The following is a 21,137-nucleotide window of genomic DNA, read 5'->3' as shown; positions in this document are numbered from 1 at the left end:
GAGATGTAGTTTTGCTCTTGTTGCCCAGGCTGGAGTGCAATGGTGCAACCTTGGGTCACTGCAACCTCCGCCTCCCAAGTTTAAGCCATTCTGCTGCCCCCGCCTCCTGAGTGGCTGGGATTACAGGCACCCACCACCATGCCTGACTCATTTTTTGTATTTTTAGAAGAGATGGGGTTTCACCATGTTGGCCAGGCTGCTCTTAAACTCCTGACCTCAAGCGATCCACCTGCTATGGCCTCCCAAAGCGCTGGGATTACAGGTGTGAGCCACTGTGCCTGGCCGGAACCCACAGGTTCTTTGGATGGTCTCTGAATGTCATGAAACTCTTTTATATTTAATTAAAAGAATTTTTTTGACACAAGGTCTTGCTGTGTTGCCCAGACTGGAGTGCGGTGTCACGATCACAGCTCACCGCAGCCCCTAACTCCTAGGCTCAAGCAATCCTCCTGCCACCTCAGTCTCTCAAGTTGTTGGAACACAGGTGCCAGCCACGACACCTGGCTAATTTTGTTTTGTTTTGTTTTGTTTTGTTTTAGAGATGGGCTCTTGCTATGTTGCCTATACTGGTCTTGAACTGCTGGCCTCAGGCAGTCTTCCTCCCTTGGCCACCCAAAGAGATGGGATTACAAGCATGAGCCACTGTGCACAGCTGAGATTTTTCGACTTAGTCTTTTTGTACACCCAGTATCTTATAGAATATCCATAATATAGATTCATAAATAAACCATTTCCTTCAATGGTATAAATAAATAAACCACTGCCAAAAATGGTGGAATTTTCTGAGTTAAGAGCAATACATATGATACAAAACTTGATATATAGAGTTTCTTAGCCAAACTGGAGGGGCTGGCTTTAGGTGATCCGTGGACTCCCTGAAATTGGGGACACCATTGGAAATATGTGTGAACTCATGGGCAGTTTCCTATGATTTCCAGTCCTCAAAATATCTCTTGGACTCAAAGATGCCTTAGGGCAGAGGACGCGTGTACCCCCAGTACAGAATCTCGGACAGTGAATGTCAGTAGACATTCGGCAGAAAAGCTCTGCCAAATTGAGTGCTCTGATGTGACTTTTTCATCAAGTCAATGTTCCTGGGATCTCTTGTACATGATAATCTCACTCTTGTAAGGTTTCATCGTTTCTGCTTACCCTACTTTTCTTTCCCATCCTGATCCCTCTCCCACCAGACCGGACTCTGAAACGGGCATGTACAGAGAAGAGGAGACCCCAATACGCTTCAAGCTTTGAGCGGAGAGGACACAGCCTCTGCTGGGACAGGGAACAGAGGGATGCGGAGACCCTGAAGATGCTTTTGGACAGTGGTCTGAGGTTGGGACAGTGGCAGGAGATACCATTCACCCAGGATCTCCAGGACAAGAGATCAGCCTGGCAGTTACATGTGTTTTTGTTCAAACTAGTTGCCAGGTTGGCATGAACGATGACATCAGAGATTCCGACCTTCCTGATTGGAGGGACCGGACTCTGTCGGCACCTGGCAGTTCAGTTGGACAACAGTAACTTCTCAGAGCTGTTCTCCACTCCTGACTTCTCCCAGCCTCGAGAATTGATAACACACTCTTCTGGATCCCAGCAGTGTCCAGAAGAAGACCAAGGACAGAACAGAGACTAGGTTCGGTGAGATGGGACAGATTTTGGGAAAGATCATCATGAGCCATCAACCGCAGCCCCAGGAAGAGCAGAGCCCCCAGCGGAGCACCTCAGGGTACCCCCTCCAGGAGGTGGTGGATGATGAAGTGTCGGGACCATCAGGTGAGGGGACTGGAGGAAGAAGAGGTGGCATACGATTGACTAAGATGAAGGAAGGGGGCCAGGCGTGGTGGCTCACCCCTGTAACCCCAACACTTTGGGAGGCTGAGGCGGGCAGATCACCTGAGGTCAGGAGTTCAAGACCAGCCTGGCCAACATGGTGAAACCCCATCTCTACTAAAAGTACAAAAATTAGCCAGGCGGTAGTGGTGTGTGCCTATAATCCCAGCTACTTGGGAGGCTGAGACAGGAGAATCACTTGAGCCTGGGAGGAAGAGGTTGCAGTGAGCCGAGATCGTGCTACTGCACTCCAGTCTGGGTGACAGAGTGAGATGCTGTCTCAAAAAAAAAAAAAAGGAAGAAAAAAAGAAGGGTCAGAGGTCAGGAAGGAGAACCTGGGGAGGGTGTGTGGGAAGAATGGAGAAATTCAGGCTGGGTGCAGTGGCTCACACTTGTAATCCCAGCACTTTGGGAAGCCAAGGCAGGCGGATCACTTGAGGCCAGGAGTTTGAGACCAGCCTGGCCAACATGGTGAAACCCTGTCTCTAGTAAAAGTACAAAATTGAGCTGGGCATTATGGCAGGCACCTGTAATCCCAGCTACCTGAGAGGCTGAGGCAGGAGAATAACTGGAATCCGGGAGATGGATGTTGCAGTGAGCTGAGATTGCACCACTACACTCCAGCCTGGGTGACAAAGCAAGATTCTGTCTCGAAACAAAAAAAAAAAGAGGGATTCAGAGAGCCAGGGACCAGGGAAGGATATGAGGCAGTGTTCTGAGGACAGAGAGAGGGAAGAATGGGGAGGGGAAGGAGTGGCACATGGGGTTGAGCAGAGGAGAAAGTCAGAATGGTGGCTTGGAGAAGCCAGCAGTCTGCGAGGCTGGGGAGGATGGAGAGTGGTTTGGGGTTTGGGGTCGGGGTCTAACGTGATCAGTTGCAGAAGCATTACACGGTGGCCTGGTTTCTTTACTCAGCCCCTGGGGTAGATCCCAGCCCCCCACGTAGGTCCCTTGGCTGGAAAAGGAAGAGGGAGTGTTTGGATGAATCTGACGATGAGCCAGAGCAGGAGCTCACCCCTGAGCCTGAGGAGACCTGGGTGGCGGAGACGCTGTGTGGCCTCAAGATGAAGGCGAAGCGACGGCGAGTGTCGCTCGTGCTCCCTGAGTACTACGAGGCCTTCAACAGGCTGCTTGGTAGGAGGACACCCCAGAGAGCACCTCCAATCCTGTTCTTTCTAAAGAGGAAACTTCCAATAACCACACTTTTCCAATGGGAAAAATATGCCCCAGTGGGTGAGCTCTCCATGCGGGAGGACTCTGAAGTGATCACTCATGAGGGACACTTAGGAGACAACAGAGGATTAGGTAGACTTGATAAAGGTCGGTGCTTGGGATAAGAAAGCTTGGTTTTGGGCCAGGCGCTGTGGCTCCCGCCTGAGATCCCAGCACGTTGGGAGGCTGAGGCAAGAGGATTGCTTGAACTCAGGACTTTGAGGCTGCAGTGAGCTATGACTGCACCACTGCACTCCAGCCTGGGTGACAGAGCAAAAGTCTGCGTCAAAAGAAAAACCAAGGCTGGGCACAGTAGCTCATCCCTGTAGTTCCAGCTACTCGGGAGGCTGAGACAGGAGAATTGCTTAAACCCAGGAGGCAGAGGTTGCAGTGAGCCAAGATCAGGCCAATGCATTCCAGCCTGGCCCACAGAGCAAGACTCTGTCTCAAAATAAATTAATAAATAAATAAAAATAAAAATCAAATAAAGAAAAACAAAATCAAAAAAGTGGTTTCAGCTGTGCCCTCTGAAACTTAATGTTTCTTACTGACTTTTCTAAACCTAAGTGTTTCCATCCATAGTGAGGGATACCAAGGCCATGGTCACACCCTGATGTGTGACTGCCTCATGAGGAAATGATGGGAATTCCTTTATGACTCTGCAGTGGTCCCTCCGTGTCTGCTGGAGGGGGTCCTGGCTGATTCCCAGCTCTACATCCTGTAGATTCTCACACCCAGGGCCTCCTTCGGCCTCTTCTCAGGGGAGTCTCAGAGCAGGAGCCTCTCTCCCTTGCCCAGTGAAAGTCATTCTCCCCTCTCCCATCCACCTCACCCGCGGCCACAATCCTGAGACTTTCCCCCGGGAGGCACACTTCTCCTCACTGCCCTGCTGCTCCCACGGAAACCCTGTCCTGCTTCTCACGCTGATATCTGCTCTCTAATCACAGAGGATCCTGTCATTAAAAGATTCCTGGCCTGGGACAAAGATCTGAGGGTGTCGGACAAGGTAAGGTTGTTCTCTATGTAACTGTGTTCCTGTTCTAACGCACGGCCAGGGGGAGGGCGCAGCTTCCAAACCCACAGTTCTCCCTCCACCCCCTCCCACCAGATGCTCCTACAGTTTTTGTTTTTGTTTTTGTTTTTGTTTTGTGAGACACAGTCTTGCTCTGTTGCCCAGGCTGGAGGGCAGTGTCTCGGTCTTGACTCACTGCAGCTGATGCCTCCTGGGTTCAAGCGATTCTCGTGCCTCAGCCTCCAAGCAGCTGGGATTACAAACGTGAACCACCACGCCTGGCTAATTTTTGTGTTTTTAGTAGAGACGGGGTTTTGCCCTGTTGGCCAGATTGGTCCCGAACACCTGACCTCAGGTGATCCACCCGCCTTGGCCTCCCAAAGTGCTGAGATTACGGACATCAGCACTGTGTCCGACCAGCTCCCATGGTCTTGAGTCTTGGCACCCACACATTTGTTTTTCTGAGACAGAGTCCAGCTCTGCTCCCCAGGATGGAGTACAGTGGCATGATCATAGCTCACTCTAACTCCTGGGCTCAAGCAATCCTCTTTCCTTAGACTCCTGAGGAGCTGGGACTAGGCACATGCTACCATGCTCAACTAATTTTTGAAATCTTCGTAGAAACAGGGACTCGCTGTGTTGCCCAGGTTGTTCTGCAACTGTTGGGCTCACATGATCCTCCTGTCTCCACCTCTCAAAAAGTACTGGGATGACAGGCTTGAGCTGCCACTCCCGGCTATTCTTTGTCTTTTTATGATTTGTCAGCATCTCCCTCAGGATTCTGCTGGTCTCTTGCAGAGTGAATGAGTGGCCTCTGCCTCTCCTATGGGTCCTTTGGGATCTGAGCCCTGGGCCACAGTCTGGCTGCAGTCCTGAAGCTCCTGGGCCCTCTACTCTCAGCTCCTTGGGACAGTTCTCTGCCTGGCACACAAAAGACCCTCCTGACACCAGCCGACCTAGACACACCCCCTCCCAAGATCCCATCGGAGCCCACCATCCTGGGAGCATCACCGAAAACCCTTCCTCCGGCTTCTCGGATTTGCATCCGACCTTCGAATACCCCTCCACCCCGCAATTTCCACATGAGCACAGTCACCCCAATGCTGAGGTCCCTTCTCTGATGGGCAACCCCTCCCCAGACCCCCATTCCACTATCTCCACAATCTTCCTCTCCCAAGATGTGACCTCTCCCTCTCTGTGTTCCTTTCTCTCCATCAGTATCTCCTGGCTATGGTCATAGCGTATTTCAGCCGGGCCGGCCTCCCCTCCTGGCAATACCAACGCATTCATTTCTTCCTGGCTCTGTGAGTGGTTTGCTGCCTCCTATCCATCAATATCCAATGCCCTGGGACAGCGGGGGAAGTGGGATTGCAGCCTTTCTTTTATTCTTTCACCTATTTGTCCTCTTTATTCTGTGTACAAAAAAGACAGGATTATAGTATCTTAGACTGTTGTCTCTAAAAAGAAACTCAGGCTGGGCGTGGTGGCTCAGGCCTGTAATCCCAGCACTTTGGGAGGCCGAGGCAAGCGGATCACCTGAGATCAGGAGTTTGAGACCAGCCAGGCCAACATGGCAAAATCCCGTCTCTACTAAAAATAGAAAAATCAGTCGGGCATGTTGGTGTGCACCTGTTATCCAAGCTACTTGGGAGGCTGAGGCAAGAGAACCCCTTGAACCCAGGAGGTGGAGGTTGCAGTAAGCTAAGGTTGAGCCACTGCACTCCAGCCTGGGCAACAGAGTGAGACTTTTTCTCAAAAAAAAAAAAAAAAAAAAAAAAAAACAGGCAAACAAAACAAACTCCAATGCCAGTGTACAAATAAAAGAGTAAAACAGGCCAGGTGCGGTGGCTCACGCCTGTAATCTCAACAGTTTGGGAGGCCGAGGTGGGCGGATCACAAGGTCAGGAGAGCGAGACCATCCTGGCTAACATGGTGAAACCCTGTCTCCACTTAAAAAAAAAAAAATACAAAAATTAGCCGGGTGTGGTGGCGGGCGCCTGTAGTCCCAGCTACTCGGGAGGCTGAGGGAGGAGAATGGGGTGAACCTGGGAGGCGGAGCTTGCAGTGAGCCGAGATCGCACCACTGCACTCCAGCCTGGGCGACAGAATGAGACTCCGTCTCAAAAAAAAAAAAAAAAAAAAAAAAAAAGAACAAAAAACAAAAGGAACCATGAACCGCTCCTAAGGGGAGAAGAAAAGGAGCGGAGGAGCGGACATGACACTTCCCCCAGCAAGCAGACGTTTCCGGTTCTTCTCTCTCTCTCCTTCCCACATCAACCGCAAAAGCCATCAACCTCCTCCAGGTTCCCGTGACAGAGGTCACAGTCCAGGTCCCCCTTGCATCACTCGAATCCACTGTCAAATGCTCCCTGCTGGGGTCTCCTGGAGTCTCTCCCCAAGCCAAGGGGCTTCCTAGTGCAGCCTGAACATCTTTCCAAAGCACGACAACCTCACCGCCCACCTGAACAACTTCCTTAGCTGATGTCTTTCTCTATCGAGGCCAGGGTCCACAGTGCCAATTCCACCCTCTCTACAATCTCTACAACCACACTGGCTCGCCATCTTGGTGTTTCCTGGCTTGGCTTCACTGCTCCTTCCAAATGCCCTCCACTTGACTTTGCATTTGTGTTTTCTGTCTGGGTGTCCCGCACACATGTGGTTCTGAAGGGAAGGACCCATTCCTTGAAGTCGGTTCACCCTACAGCCTCTGTGATGCCTTCCCTCATCTTCCAACTTCTGCATGCCCGTAGCTCACCAGTTACATCCTATTATAATGTGACATTGGGATTAGGTCATCTCCCCTGATTACTCCCAGTCCCATTTGACTAGATGCCTGTAGAAGGCAGGGTCCTGGCAAAATATCAGTGTATTCAATTGCTTTTTTTTTTTTTTTGAGACAGACTTGCCCTGTCCCCTAAGCTGGAGTGCAGTGGTGAGATCATAGCTCACCGCAGCCTCCATATCCTGGGCTCAAGCGATCCTCCCACCTCAGCCTCTTGATTAGCTCCGACTACAGGGCTGTACCACCACAACTGGACAGTTATTTACTTATTTATTTATTTATTTATTTATTTATTTATCAAGACAAGAGAGTTGCTGTGTCTCTCAGGCTGGAATGGAGGGGCCCAATCTTGGCTCACTGCAACCTCCGCCTCCTGGGTTCACACAATTCTTATGCTTCAGCCTCTTGAGTAGCTAGGACTAATGGGTGTGCCACCACACCAGGCTGATTTTTGTATTTTTAGTATAGATGGGGTTCCTCTGTGTTGACCAGGCTGGTCTCAAACTCCTGGTCTCAAGCAATCCACCTGCTTCAGCCTTCCAAAGCGCTGGGATTACAGGCATGAGCCACCGCGTCTGGCGTATTTTTTATATTTTTAATAGAGACGAGGGTCTTGCTATGGTGCCCAGGCCTGTCTCAAACTCCTGGCCTCAAGTGATCCTCCTGCTTCGGCCTCCCAGTGTGCTGGGATTCCAGGCATAAGCCACCACTCTTGGTCACCAGTTGGGTTTTTGTCTCCATCCTGAAGGAGTGGGAGACGCCCTTGATCAGGTCTCTGTCCAGCAGAGCCCTCCTGAGGAAGGCATGGCTCTCTGCAGGGTGGGTGCCAGTCCTGAGCTAGGGACGGTCCCTTACCTTCCTCTCTGGGAAGCTGACCTCAGCCGGAGGTCTCTCCTGGTGGTGCCCCTGAGCAGCAACCTGATTTCTGTCCTCAGCTATCTGGCCAATGACATGGAGGAGGACGACGAGGCCCCCAAACAAAACATCATCTGCTTCCTGTACGAGGAGACCCGCTCTCATATATCCTTGCTCCATGAGCTTTGGTTCCAGTTATGCCGTTACATGAACCCGAGGGCCAGGAAGAACTGCTCTCAGATAGCCTTGTTCCGGAAGCATCGGTTCCACTTCTTCTGTTACATGCACTGCAGGGCTTGGGTTTCCCTGGAGGAGTTGGAAGAGGTGGGTGGGGCCTGGGGACGTGGAGGATGTGGGGAGGAATCGGGTGGGCTGGAGGCTGGACGAGGGGAGAGAGGGGTATCCTGGGGAGTCCCCGTCTTCTCAAAGCGCGTTTGTTTTTCCAGATCCAGGCTTATGACCCAGAGCACTGGGTGTGGGCGCGAGATCGCGCCCACCTTTCCTAGAGCTCCAGGGACCATGGAGGCCTGAGGTCATCGGCCTGAGAGAAGGTACATCTGCATCCTCCGGGGTAAAGGCAGAATATTGGGGTCTATTTCGGAAATCCAAGGAACCCAATTGCTTGATCTGGCTTCAAGCCTGGGCAACGTGGCGAGATCCCCTCTCCACAAAAATACAAAAATTAGCCAGGCGATGTGGGAGGCATCTCTACTCCCAACTACTCAGGAGGCTGAGGCAGGAGGATCGCTGGAGCCTGGGAGGTCGGGGCTGCAGGGAGCCCTGATCCTGCCACTGCACTGAGACCGTGCCTCAAAAATAATCATAAATACTGAGTTCGGGGAGGTTCATTATGATTGACGCACTTGAGTTACCGATTTGGGTCGAGGGTTCAGTGAAGCTTTGGTTTACATCTTGTGCAGCTAACCATGTTGAGCACAGAGCATGAGACTTCGTCATGAGGAGGGAGGATTATGGATTAGGCTTCTGGACTCGTGGTTCCTGATGTTGTCACATTAGAAACAGATCTAGCACGGTTACAAGTTTAGATCTGAAGTGACACAAAAGGCCCCAGCTGTGACGAAGTCCAAAGCCACATTCTCTGAGGGTGCCCTACTCCCTGGGAAGACCCACCCAAAGTCCTTGCTATGAAGCAGAGCACTGGGGCTGACCTTGGGTGTATTAAGTTTTGGAGTCAGGGTCACCAAAGTGTGAGTTTCACAGTTGAACACGATGGTTCAGAAGCAGGGTATAGAATGAAAGGCAGGAGATAAAACTGCACTTCTCAATTGCTCTGAACTCTAGCTAGACTTGACATGGGACGTGAATAACCTTCCTGTCTAGAGAGCTGCCTCCTTGAGGTGTGACATTGTCTCTCTCACTTCCAGAACACCGGACCCAGGGGAGATGTGGATTTTCTGCAGGAACTTTATTCCAGTGCTAATGGCAGACATCAGGAAGGAGGAGAGGGACCATTTGTGCAGATCATCTAGAAGAACCTGGACCATTCTTGACAGAGCTGAATACAGTGATCACGTTGTCCTCCAAGGAGCAGGGGTGGGGTGGGGTACTTCTAGGAGTCCTTGGAGAAAAGTAAGAAACCAGGAGTGTTTCCAGTTCCACCCTTTCCTGCGGCGCCACCTCCCTTTTTATATTGCTGAATGCCAACCTCCCTGGGACGGAACCTGGAGGTCCTGTTTCTTACGGACTTGCTTGCCACAGTCCAGGAGCATTTGAAGGCACAGTGCAGGGGCTCAGATTGGCACAGAATTCTTTGTGAAATATGAGTGCCACAGACTGTAACAGATAGCTTCATGCACACTATGCATTTTATTGGTTTGTTTGGAAAATGTTGGCCATTGAATTATTAATAGGTTTATTTCAAATAGTTTGGAAATTGTTGTACTTTTGAAAACATGCTGTTCCTGTAGAGTTTTTTGATGAGAGTTATAGTTGTTATATATACATAAAGATAATTTTCTTTTCATTTTTAAGTGAGAATTCTTTTTATCCTAAATCTTTTATTATCTTTAAATTTTTTTCTGTATTATTATATGTGCTCCTGAAGCGAGCACTCTTTTTATCTATGATACTTCCATAATAATCTCTTCTATTTATAGCTATTGGTAGTTCCCCACCAGAAAAAAACATAATTCTGGTGATAGAAATTTTTATTTGCTGTTTAGGTTTGTGACTGAATTGTGAGAATTCAGTTGTGATTTTTAACATGTCTCAGATATATATACTAACACGTCTAATATATACTATCTATTTTATTGGTTTATTTTGAAAAACATGGGTATAGAATTATTTAAATATTATTTTATTTATTGAAATATTTATTAAATATATTTATTTAAATATTATTATTACTTTAAATATTATTTTAAATATTTTGGAAATACTGGTATTTTTGAATAGATGCTGTTTCTATAAAGCTGTGTGATGGGTGTTATAACTGTTGTATACACATACATATAATTTTGTTTTCCTTTTTAAGAGAGGATTCTTTTCATCCTAAATCTTTTACCTTTCAATCTTGGTATGTATTATTACACGTGCTGCTGAAGGGAGCATGGTTTTTATCTATGATACTTATTTAACATATATATTACATTTATAGCTATGTGGTAGTTCTCCTAAATTCTTGTAAAAATAAATTTTTATTTGATATTTAGTGTATGTTTGAAATGTGAGAATTCAGATGGAATTTTTTATCTTGTTTTGGCATGTTTGTATGTTACTTTAAAGAGGATGTGTGTTCTAAAGGAGGACACGAGCTGTGTGTTTTCAAGAGAACAGTGCAGTGCATCTCTTGGGGAAACATAATAAAGATGAACTTTTCTCACCTTCACAGTGAGTGTGATCATATTGTGGTCTGGATTGATTATTTGCTGTCAAGTGACATTTTTCCTTAATGGGGTTGTGGTTATTTGAACATATTTATTAGCTTTGGAAGATAATCCTGTGCTGTTTTTTATGTAGAAAAAAACATAAGGCTGGGTGCAGTGCTCACACCTACAATCCCAGCAGTTTTGGAGGTCATGGCGGGAGGATCACTTGAAGCCTATTTTTAATTTTTATTTTTTAAAGAAAAACAACAGAAGAGAAGGCTGATCCCAAGCTACAGGGTTTTTTTGTTTGTTTGTTTGTTTGTTTTGGAGACAGTCTCGCTCTGTCTCCCAGGCTGGAGTGCAGTGGCACAACCTCGGCTCCCTGCAACTTTCATCTCTGCGTTCCACCAAATTCTCCTGCCTCAGCCTCCCAAGTAGCTGGGACTACAGGCACCCGCCTGTACGTCTGACTAACTTTTGTAAAAATAGTAGAGACAAGGTTTCACCATGTTGGCCAGGCTGGTCTCAAACTCCTGACCTCAAGTGATCCACCCGCCTCAGTCTCCCAAACTGCTGGGATTATAGGCATGAGCTACTGTGCCCAGACCCCAAGCTAGAGTTTTAAAGCAGGAAATGAGAGAAAGATATTGAGAGAGGAAAACCAGGTGGTAAGAAAACTCTAAAGGTGGCTGGGCGTGGTGGCTCACGCCTGTGATCCCAGCAGGAGTTCGAGACCAGGCAGGAGAATCACTAGCAGAGAAAATGTCTCCCCAACCCCTCTCAAAAAAAAAAAAAAAAAAAAGTCCAGGCGCGGTGGCTCAGGACTGTAATCCCAGCACTTTGGGAGGCTGAGGTGGGCGGATCATGAGGTCAGGAGATCAAGACCACCCTGGCTAATACGGTGAAACCCCATCTCTGCTAAAAATACAAAAAATTAGCTGGGCGCGGTGGCAGGCGCCTGTAGTCCCAGCTACTCCGGAGGCTGAGGCAGGAGAATGGTGTGAACCCAGGAGGCGGAGCCTGCAGTGAGCCAAGATCGTGCCACTGCACTCCAGCCTGGGTGAAAGAGTGAGACTCTATCACAAAAAAAAAAAAAAAAAAAAAAGAAAGAAATAAAAAAAGAAAGTTCCTGCAACAGTTCAAGCTGTGAAAGGCAGGCACTCTGCCATGCAATTCTTTGTGATTTTTCTTTTTTATTTTTGGAGTCGGGGTCCTGTGCTGTCACCCAGACTGGGGTGCAGTGGTGCGGTCATAGCTCACTGCGGGCTCAGACTCAAGCTCAAGCGATCTTCTTATCTTGCCTTTCTAATTGCTGGGATTATAAGCATGAGCCACTGCACCTGGCCTGTGTGACGTAATTCTGATGTCAACTCCCTGATGTTACATCAAATGCCACAGGTTAAGGCCACCAGCCCCCGCTAGGCTGCCCTCGCTTCAGATGCAGCTGCAAGCTTGGGTGTCCACAGACCGCATGTACTTCTCACCAACTGGCTGCAAATTTGGAGGTTCCCACCACGTCCTCAGGTTTGATAATTCACTATAACAACCCACAGAACTCTGAAAAGCATGATACTTTCTCTTTCTTTATTTGAGACAGAGTCTTGCTCTGTCACCCAGGCTGGAGTGCAGTGGCCACCATGCTTGGCTAATTTTAGTATTTGTATTAGAGACAGGGTTTCGCCATGTTGGCCAGGCTGGTCTTGAACTCCTGACCTCAGGTGATCCGCCCACCTTGGCCTCCCAAAGCGCTGGGATTACAGGCATAGCCACTGTGCCTCGCTGACTTCTAGAGTTTCAATAACAGAGATGTGGTTCAAGAAGAAAAGGGAGACATGTTTTGTAGACAGCAGGAGCTTCATGAAAAGAAGCCAATGAAGGGCAGGATGTGTAGCTGTCTACCTACAGGAAACCAGCCGGGAGCCTCCCCACAGGGACTTCAGCACAGACGGCTGGGAAAATCTGCATTAACCTGAGCTCTGGACCTAAGAGAGGACAAGGCCTTGACTGTTTCTACAGACTCACAAGACGCAATCTCTGCAGTCCATGCCCGTGGTGTGATCTGGGAAACAGGGGGCCTTCTAAATGCCAACAGCAAGGAAATCAAATGTGCAACAGACAGAAATACCGGCACTGACACGGGCCATGGAAAGGCCTAAACAGATGACTGCAGTCCACTGCCAAGGTCATCAAAGGGGTGACTCTGAAATAATACATTTCAGACGCCATGGCCCAAATAGCTGCACGAGGTGGGGAAGTCCTCCACGTGCCTCTGCTTCCTTCAGTACCTCTTCATGAAATAAGCTGAGGTACTTCCCTGGGGAATTTCCTTTCTCTTTCTTTCTTCTGAGACGGAGTCTTGCTCAGTCACCCAGGCTAGAGTGCAGTGGCGCGATCTCGGCTCACTGCAACCTCTCCCTCCCGGGTTTTGGCAATTCTTCTGTCTCAGACTTCTGAGTAGCTCAGATTACAGGTGTGTGCCACCATGCCCAGCTAATATTTGTATTTTTACTCGAGACAGGGTTTCACCATCTAGGCCAGGCTGGTCTTGAACTCCTGACCTCATGATCCACCCATCTTGGCCTCCCAAAGTCCTGGGATTACAGGCACGAGCCACCACACCCAGACTTCTTTTTTTATTTTTTGAGACGAAGTTTCGCTCTTGTTGCCCAGGCTGGAGTGCAATGGCGAGATCTCAGCTCACTGCCACCTCCTCCTCCCAGGTTCAAGTGATTATCCTGCCTCAGCCTCCCGAGTAGCTGGGATTACAGGCACCCAACACCAAACCCAGCTAACTTTTTGTATTTTCAGTAGAGATGGAATGTCACCATGTTGGCCAGGATGGTCTTGAACCCCTGACCTCTAATGATCTACCCGAATTGGTCTCCCAAAATGCTGGGATTACAGGCGTGAGCCACTGTGCCCAGCCCCTCCCATACCTCTTTTGGCCAAGGCAGTACAATTCAGAGAATCTTGCCAGGGAAGACTGGTAAATGGACATCAACATGATGCCTATGGCTCCTGGTGGATTTAGATACCTCCTGGTGCTTACTGATACCTTTACCAGTTACATGGGGGCTTTTCCATGCCAGACTGAAAATGCTGGAGATCACTGATCAACCTTCAACTATTTACTAGCAGAACACTGAGGGGACTCTGCAGTCACCAATATCTCCTATTGCACTTGGATAAACACCTCCCGGGAAATAGAGATGAACAGAAAGGAAATAGTTAAACAAGCAGAATGGCTACATTCCTTCAACCAGAAGGGTCCATTAGTCTGTTTTCACACTGCTATAAAGAACTACTGGAAACTGGGGAATTTATGAAGAAAAGAGGTTTAATTGACTCACAGTTCTGCAGGCTGTACAGGAAGCATGGCTGGGGAGGCCTCAAGAAACTGACAATCACGGCAGAAGGCGAAGGGGAAGCAGGCACGTTTCTGGCCATGGTGGAGCAGGAGAGACAGAGAGAGTGAAGTGGGAGGGCTGCACGCTTCTAAACAACCAGATCCCATGAGCGCTCACTCACTATCACGAGAACAGCAAGGGGGACGTCAGCCGCCATGAGCCAATCACCTCCCACCAGGTCCCTCCCTCAACACTGGGAATTGCAATTTGACATGAGATTTGGTTGGGGATACAGAGCTGAACCATATCAAGGGTAGTTCAACCACTGAGATTGATTGATTGACTGAGATGGAGTCCCGCTCTGTTACCTAGGCTGGAGTGCAGTGGCACAATCTCGGCTCACTGCAACCTCCGCCTCCCAGGTTCAAGCAATTCTCCTGCCTCAGCCTCCCTAGTAGCTGGGACTACAGCACACGCCACCACACCTGGCTAATTTTTGTATTTTCAGTAGAGACGGGGTTTCACCATGTTTGCCCGGCTGGTCTTGAACTCCTGACCTCGTGATCACCCTGCCTCGGCTCTTCTTTTGCTGGAATTACAGGCGTGAGCCACCGCACCCGGACAACCACTGAGATTTAGAAGGCAGTCGAGTCCACTATACCACACCTCACCTGGTTTCTTCCTCTGTTGGGGCCCCTCGTGGCCACTGTTCTGTTACTTTTTGGTCCTATTTATTTAAATGGATGGTGAGCTGTTTGTCCTCCAGGATCCAACACTTCCACCTTCAGCTTGTATTACAACAATACCAGCCTTTCAAGCTACTCCGGGTGACCCCAGAACTCATCTGAACTCAGAAGCCCAAGAGTTTCATTCCTCTCACTTTAGGGGACTAAGTGCCCCTGGTCAGCATGAAGTCGATACAGAAGCATGACCTCCATCCCTAATCCCTAAAGAATGAGGAGTGGAAGGTGTTGGCAGGAGGGTGGGACGCGGTTTGTAAATCTGTAACTGCATCAGACCAAATCTAGTTCAACTTTTTTTTTTTTTTGATGGAGTTTCACTCTTGTCACCCAGGCTGGAGTGCAATGGCACGATCTCAGCTCACTGCAACCTCCACGTCCTAGGTTCAAGCATTCTGCTGCCTCAGCCTCTGGGGTAGCTGCGATTACAAGGGTGCGCCACCACGCCTGGCTAATATTTATATTTTTAGTAGAGACGGGGTTTCACCATTTTGGCCAGGCTGGTCTTGAACTCCTCGACCTCAGGTGATCCACCTGCCTTGGCCTCCCAAAGTGCTGGGATTACAGGCGTGAGTCACCGCACCCGAATCAGTTCAACTTTTATGTAATGAAGTTGTCAGTTGTTTTTCAATTGCCATCGACCCGCAGGTTGAAGGTCATGTACCCTGTGCATGCCCAGGTTAACCAAGCGTGCCACCGTGGAGTGGAACCTAAGAGCTCAGCCTGAAGAGCTCGGACCGATTTAAGAACCAGACACCCCAAGGCAGGAGCCAGGATCCAATCACATTGAGTTTTGGTGTCACCCCATGGCAGGATCCAGTCAGATCACACCTCCCAGCATTACTTTATTGCAAGATCCAATCAAATCACACCTCATTACCCTACGCTTATAAAACCTGACATAGCCCCCAGCTGTGTAAGGGAGATTTGAGTACTTCCTCCTGTGTTCTTGCTGGCTGACTTACAAAAAAGCTTTAAAAAAAAAGCCGGGCGTGGTGGCTCACGCCTGAAATCCCAGCACTTTGGGAGGCTGAGGTGGGCAGATCACTTGAGATCAGGGGTGCAAGACCAGCCTGGCCAACATGGTGAAACCCCATCTCTACTAAAAATACAAAAATTAGCTGGGTGTGGTGACACACACCTATAATCCCAGCTACTTGGGAGGCTGAGGTAGGAGAATCACTTGAACCCAGGAGGCGGAGGTTGCAGTGAGCCAAGATCACACCACTGCACTCCAGCCTGGGCGACAGAGTGAGAAGACTCCGTCTAAACAAAAAAAGTTAAAATTAGCACCGAATGCTTTACAAGTAAAAAAAGTTTTTAGCTGCATATGTTTAAGTAACTTTTTAGATTATAAGAAATATGCATGCAAAATGGAAAGGCACAAAGAAGAGAGCAAAAAGTGCATGAGATCTCACATCCAAGGATAACCGCTGAGAACATGGAAGTGCTGACTCTTCCAGTCTTTATACTATACACATTTAGGCCCGTTGTTTTGTTTTCATAAAACTGTAATCATATAATATAGACAGTTTTATAATCTGCTTTTTAAACACAACAATTTATAACATTTAGCTGTTTTCATTTGCATTCAAATTCATAAGGGTTCCAGTAACTCATTTATCAGAAAACCAAGAGAAATATTCTCATAAAAATATAAGTACATAAGGTCAGGCATGGTGGCTCACGCCTGTAATCCCAGCACTTTGAGAGGCCGAGGTGGGCGGATCACCTGAGGGCAGGAATTCGAGACCAGCCTGGCCAGCCTGGACAACATGGTGGAACCCCGTCTCCACTGAAAATACAAAAATTAGCTGGGCGTGGTGGCGCGTGCCTGTAATGGTAGCTACTCAGAAGGCTGAAGCAGGAGAATCGCTTGAACTTGGCAGGTGGAGGTTGCAGTGAACTGAGATCGCGCCACTGCACTGCAACCAGGGCGCCAAAGTGAGACTCCATCTCAAAAAAAGATAAAAATAAAAAATAAAGAAAATGTATATCTATGTATATATATTTTTCCAGACAGGGTCTTACTCTGTCTCACAGTCTGAAGTGTAGTGACGCAATCATAGCTCACTGCAGTCTCAGGTTCCTGGGCTCAAGTGATCCTCCCACTTCAGCCTCCCAAGTAGCTGGAACTACAGGTGCATGCCACCATGCCCAGTCAATTTTTTTTTTAATTTTTCATAGAGACAGAGTCTCACTATGTTTCCCAGTCCTAATAAACACTATGTGATAAAAAGAAAAAAGTAAATCACCCTGAAGTTAAGTCTTTAATGAGAAATGCAAATAAAGCATTTCACAATAAATTAGGGGAAGAGAATCAACTGAAGAATAAACATCTTTAGTAAAATCTTTTGCTCATGTGCATTAACCAATACTCTTGAAAACCGAGATTAATTTACTGTACCTTCTTAATATTCCTTTGAAATTCCTTATGGCGCACAGGTAGCGTAGAAAATAACTGCTTCACGCTGACTGTGGTCCCTCTGGGGTGGGGGTAGGGGGTTTTCTGGATGATTTTCCCATCGTGATCAAACACCAGTCGAGTCCCAACCTTCGCCGATACGTGGCAGGTAGAAATGGTGACATCGCTGTGAGAGAATACCAGGCATGGTGTGTTCAGTGAGAGATCCGTGATGTTGGGCACTGACTACTCTTTTCTTCACTTGCTTTTCTCTCAAAACTTTCTTAAAAAGCTGATGATCCCTCTGAGATAACTGAGATCTAACAGTTGAGGAGTCATCATAAAATCTAAGGTTTGGCATCTAAAAGACAGTGAGACAGAGAGCACTAAACATGCTTTGTTTTGATAAAAACTTTGACTTCGTTTTTCAGGTTGAATTGCAAAACCATAAATGATCTCAAGATTTATTGATTCTCAGAGATTTGTTTTGTTATTACTCTTCAAACAAAAATTTTTAAAAGAATTTTTTTAAAGAATGTTTTAAAATTTTTAAAATTTTTTTTTAAAGAATCCAAAAGATATTATAATTAAAATGTATATGTAGGGCAGGGTGCGGTGGCTCGTGCCTGTAATTCCAGCACTTTGGGAGGCCAAGGAGGGCAGATCACTTGAGGCCTGGAGTTCCAGACCAGCCTGGGCAACATGGCAAAACCCCACCTCTATTAAAAATACAAAAATTAGCCAAGAGTGGTGGTGCACGCTATAGTCCAAGCTCTTCAGGAGGCTGAGGCACAAGAGTCACTTGAACCTGGGAGGCAGAGATTGCAGTGAGCTGAGACTGTGCCACTGCACTCCAGCCTGGGTGACAGTGTGTGACTCTAAAAAAAAAATATATATATATATATATGTATGTATATATATATGTGTGTGTGTGTGTGTGTGTGTGTGTGCATGTAGTTATTTATAAAAATTTAGTATCTGTGCTATAATTAAGTAGTGCTTTGGTGAAATGTTTCCCTAAAAATTGATAATGAAAACCAATGGTAACTATCATTTATTACCTATATGTTATGTTCAAATTGAGAAGTTACTGTTCTAATAAGGGTAACCAATTTTTTTAACAATACTATTTGCTTCATTTCATTCATTTATTGCTCACATTTCAGAAGTACTAGGACTTAGATTGGCAGTGAGACAAAACAGAATTCAGAAGCTAGAAGCTGAGATATTGAGACAGAAAATTGTAAATAATAATGATTCCAATTAATTTTCAGAGAGGTTTTTCTAAGGGGTCAAGTGAATGGATAAAAATATTTTATCACCTCAGTGCACAAAGTGAGCTCAGAGCTTCCCCCCGAAAGCCAAAAGTTTCAACCTGAGGTACGTCGGCAAACTCTTGAATCTTAGATGTGTGATGTTTCAGAGCTGAAAGAGAGTATAAAGTAAGGACTAAGATATTTCAAGTGCTATAACAATAAATATACATGATATCTAGTAACTGGCTTTAAAAAAACTGTTTTTGTGTTTCCCAAGACAGTGTTACTCAAAATTCTAAGACATGTGGCCCAATTATTTTATAATAGGATTAGAAAAAGTTAACTTACTTAAGCCTTCGAACTTTTCTTCTTCTACCCCATATCCATTGCCTGAAACTTCAATGAGATCCACTCCATAGTCCTTAAGCTTTAGATCTAGAAAGTTTAAAATATTTATATATTTATTAAAAATGGAACCATGCTATCAGTTTTTATATTGATATTATCTATAACATGTGCAAATTTAAGTGTCATAACTAGACCTTTAGTTAAACATACTAGTGTCATTTTGTATATTTCACTTTTATAAAGTTCTTTCTGGCTATTTACTAGCCCAGATTAAATAGTTTAGCATTTTCTTTCTTTCCTCTTTTTTTTCTTTCCCTTATTCTAGTCAAGTGAAGCAGTTGGAGTGGAGAAGGAACAAAAAAATCTGTAACTGGTTGTGATCAATTAGTTGTAAAGACCGTTGCACTTTGACCAGCCTTTTCCTTTGAAAGAAATAATTTTAACATACCCAGTAAGGAGAACGGGGGCCGGGCGCGGTGGTTCATGCCTGTAATCCCAGCACTTTGGAAGGCTGAGGCAGGCGGATCACGAGGTCAGGAGATTGAGACCATCCTGGCTAACACGGTGAAACCCTGTCTCTACTAAAAATACAAAAAATTAGCCGGACGTGGTGGCGGGCACCTGTAGTCCCAGCTACTCGGGAGGCTGAGGCAGGAGAATGGCGTGAACCCAGGAGACGGAGCTTGCAGTGAGCCGAGAACGCACCACTGCACTCCGGCCTGGGCAACAGAGCAAGACTCCGTCTCAAAAAAAAAAAAAAAAAAAAGACCAGGCAAAACAATAGTATTCAAGAATACATATTTAGGTGAGATAAATGATGAAATTATTTTATTTTATTATTTCTTTCTTGAAGACACCACTGCCACCCAGGCTGGAGTGCAGTGGTGTGATCATGGCTCACTGTGGCCTCCACCTTCCAGGTTCAAGTGCTCCCCTGCCTCAGCCTCCTGAGTAGCTGGGACTACGGGGCACAGACCACCACACCCAGCTAATCGTTTTTATTGTTTGTGGACATGGGGTCTTGCCACGTTGCCCAGTCTAATAGATAGTGAACTTATTTTAAAGGAGCAAGAAAAAAATGTCCATCCGCACATGAATGGATAAAGAAAATGTGATATATACATACAATGGAGTATTTAATTCAGCCTTAAAAATAAGGAGATCCTGTCACTTGTAACACTATGATTGAACTTGGGGATGTTATGCTAAGTGAAAGGTCAAGGTGGGCGGATTATATGAGGCCTGGATATATGGGATCTTGCTAGGCTGCCCAGGCTGGTCTTGAAGTCCTGGTCTCAAGCAATCCTCCCACCTTGGCCTCCCAAAGTTCTAGGATTACAGGCGTGAGCCACCATGCCTGGCTGACCCTCACCTATTTTTTTCGTTGTTGTTTGAGACAGGGTCTATCTCCATCTCCTCGGCTGGAGAGCAGTGGCTTGATCATGGCTCACTCCAGCCTCAACCTCCTGGGCTCAAGCAATGCTACCACTTCAGCCTCCCGAGTGGCTGCGACTACAGGTGTGCACCACCACACCCTGCTAATTTGTGTATTTTTTGTAGAGATGAGGTCTTGCTATGTTGCCCAGGCTAGTTTCAAACTCCTGGCCTCAGTCAATCCTCCCACCTTGGCCTCCCAAAGTGCTGGGATTATAGGTGTGAGCCACCACCTCTGGCCAGCTCCCACCTGTTGATCAAAGGAGCATCAAAGAATTTGCAGCCTCCAGAAGGAGGTCATTTCCTGCCTCTGAGTCTCAGTTTCCACATCTATGAAATAAAGTTAATGATCCTTCACTCCAGGGTTGTCGTGAAGGCTAAATTAAGTTGTATTTGGAAAAATATGTGGGGCACAGTAGGTGTGTTTCTCACACCCAGAGTCAGAGTGTTTAGCAGAGGGTTAGTAGTTGCCTCCAGGGCATGAAGGGCTCTTCCTGACCCTAAGTGTGAGGAACGCTTTGGGTTAAAAGATTGTACTTTTCTGCGTTCAGCTGAAAGGTGGAGGGCTCAGTGAGGTGGCTCACACCTGTAATTCCAATGCTTTGGGAGGCCGAGGTGGGAGGATCACTTGAGCCCAGGAGTTTGAGAGCAGCTTAAACAACACAGTAAGACCTTGTTTCTACACACACACACACACACACACACACACACACACACACACACACACATTAGCCAGGCGTGGTGGCATGTGCCTGTAATTCCAGCTACTTGGGAGGCTGAGGTGGGTGGATTGCTTGAGGCAAGGAGTTTGAGACAAGCCTGGTCAACATAGTGACACCCCATCATCCCCCAAAATCATTTTTCTTTGTTTTAAGGCAGAGCCTCACTCTACTGCCCAGGCTGGAGTGCAGTGGTGTGATCTCACCTCCTTGCAACCTCTGCCTCCCGGGTTCAAGCGATTCTTGTGTCTCAGGCTCCTGAGTAGCTAGGATTACAGGTGTGCACCACCATGCCTGGCTAATTTTTGTATTTTTAGCGGAGATGGGGTTTTGCCGTGTTGGTCAGGCTGGTCTTCAACTCCTGGCC

The 21,137-nt window shown here is 47.2% G+C and overlaps 2 protein-coding genes across 18 annotated transcripts in view; one reads left to right on the top strand and one right to left on the bottom strand.

The window, feature by feature from the left end:
- Window positions 1–21,137, bottom strand: part of LOC751032 (uncharacterized) — a 341,389-nt gene that overhangs the window by 118,607 nt on the left and 201,645 nt on the right. For all 16 annotated transcript variants that reach the window (XR_010158493.1, XR_010158494.1, XR_010158496.1 and 13 more), the window contains exons 21-22: window positions 17,017–17,200; window positions 13,873–13,961 (exon numbers count right to left, since the gene is read on the bottom strand). Coding sequence is in view for 10 of the 16 variants with exons in the window: in XM_063814431.1 (XP_063670501.1) it covers window positions 13,873–13,961; window positions 17,017–17,200 (273 nt within the window). In the remaining 6 variants the exon portion in view is untranslated. The remainder of the gene's footprint in view (window positions 1–13,872; window positions 13,962–17,016; window positions 17,201–21,137) is intronic.
- On the top strand, window positions 1,041–9,675 carry LOC739094 (speedy protein E12). 2 transcript variants are annotated; one of them, XM_016957881.4, is made up of 7 exons: window positions 1,041–1,773; window positions 2,746–2,964; window positions 3,990–4,048; window positions 5,273–5,358; window positions 7,772–8,015; window positions 8,138–8,242; window positions 9,077–9,675. In XM_016957881.4, the coding sequence occupies exons 1-6, from the start codon at window positions 1,644–1,646 to the stop codon at window positions 8,195–8,197; spliced, it is 798 nt and encodes a 265-aa protein (XP_016813370.3). In that variant the 5' UTR covers window positions 1,041–1,643; the 3' UTR covers window positions 8,198–8,242; window positions 9,077–9,675. The 2 variants fall into 2 exon arrangements, with proteins under 2 accessions (XP_016813370.3, XP_063670543.1); XM_063814473.1 differs by having other exon boundaries at window positions 8,138–9,675.

Source organism: Pan troglodytes, chromosome 6, assembly GCF_028858775.2.
Source record: "Pan troglodytes isolate AG18354 chromosome 6, NHGRI_mPanTro3-v2.0_pri, whole genome shotgun sequence".
Lineage (NCBI taxonomy): Eukaryota > Metazoa > Chordata > Mammalia > Primates > Hominidae > Pan > Pan troglodytes.
The sequence above is the reverse complement of the archived record's forward strand: the minus strand, read 5'-3'. Positions and strand labels throughout refer to the sequence as shown.

Coding starts and splice junctions, on each gene's coding strand:
- LOC739094 (XM_016957881.4), top strand. CDS start 1,644: ATGGGACAGATTTTGGGAAAGATCATCATGAGCCATCAACCGCAGCCC. Junction 5,359..7,771: donor ATTCATTTCTTCCTGGCTCT/GTGAGTGGTTTG, acceptor TTCTGTCCTCAG/CTATCTGGCCAATGACATGG. Junction 8,016..8,137: donor CCCTGGAGGAGTTGGAAGAG/GTGGGTGGGGCC, acceptor TTGTTTTTCCAG/ATCCAGGCTTATGACCCAGA.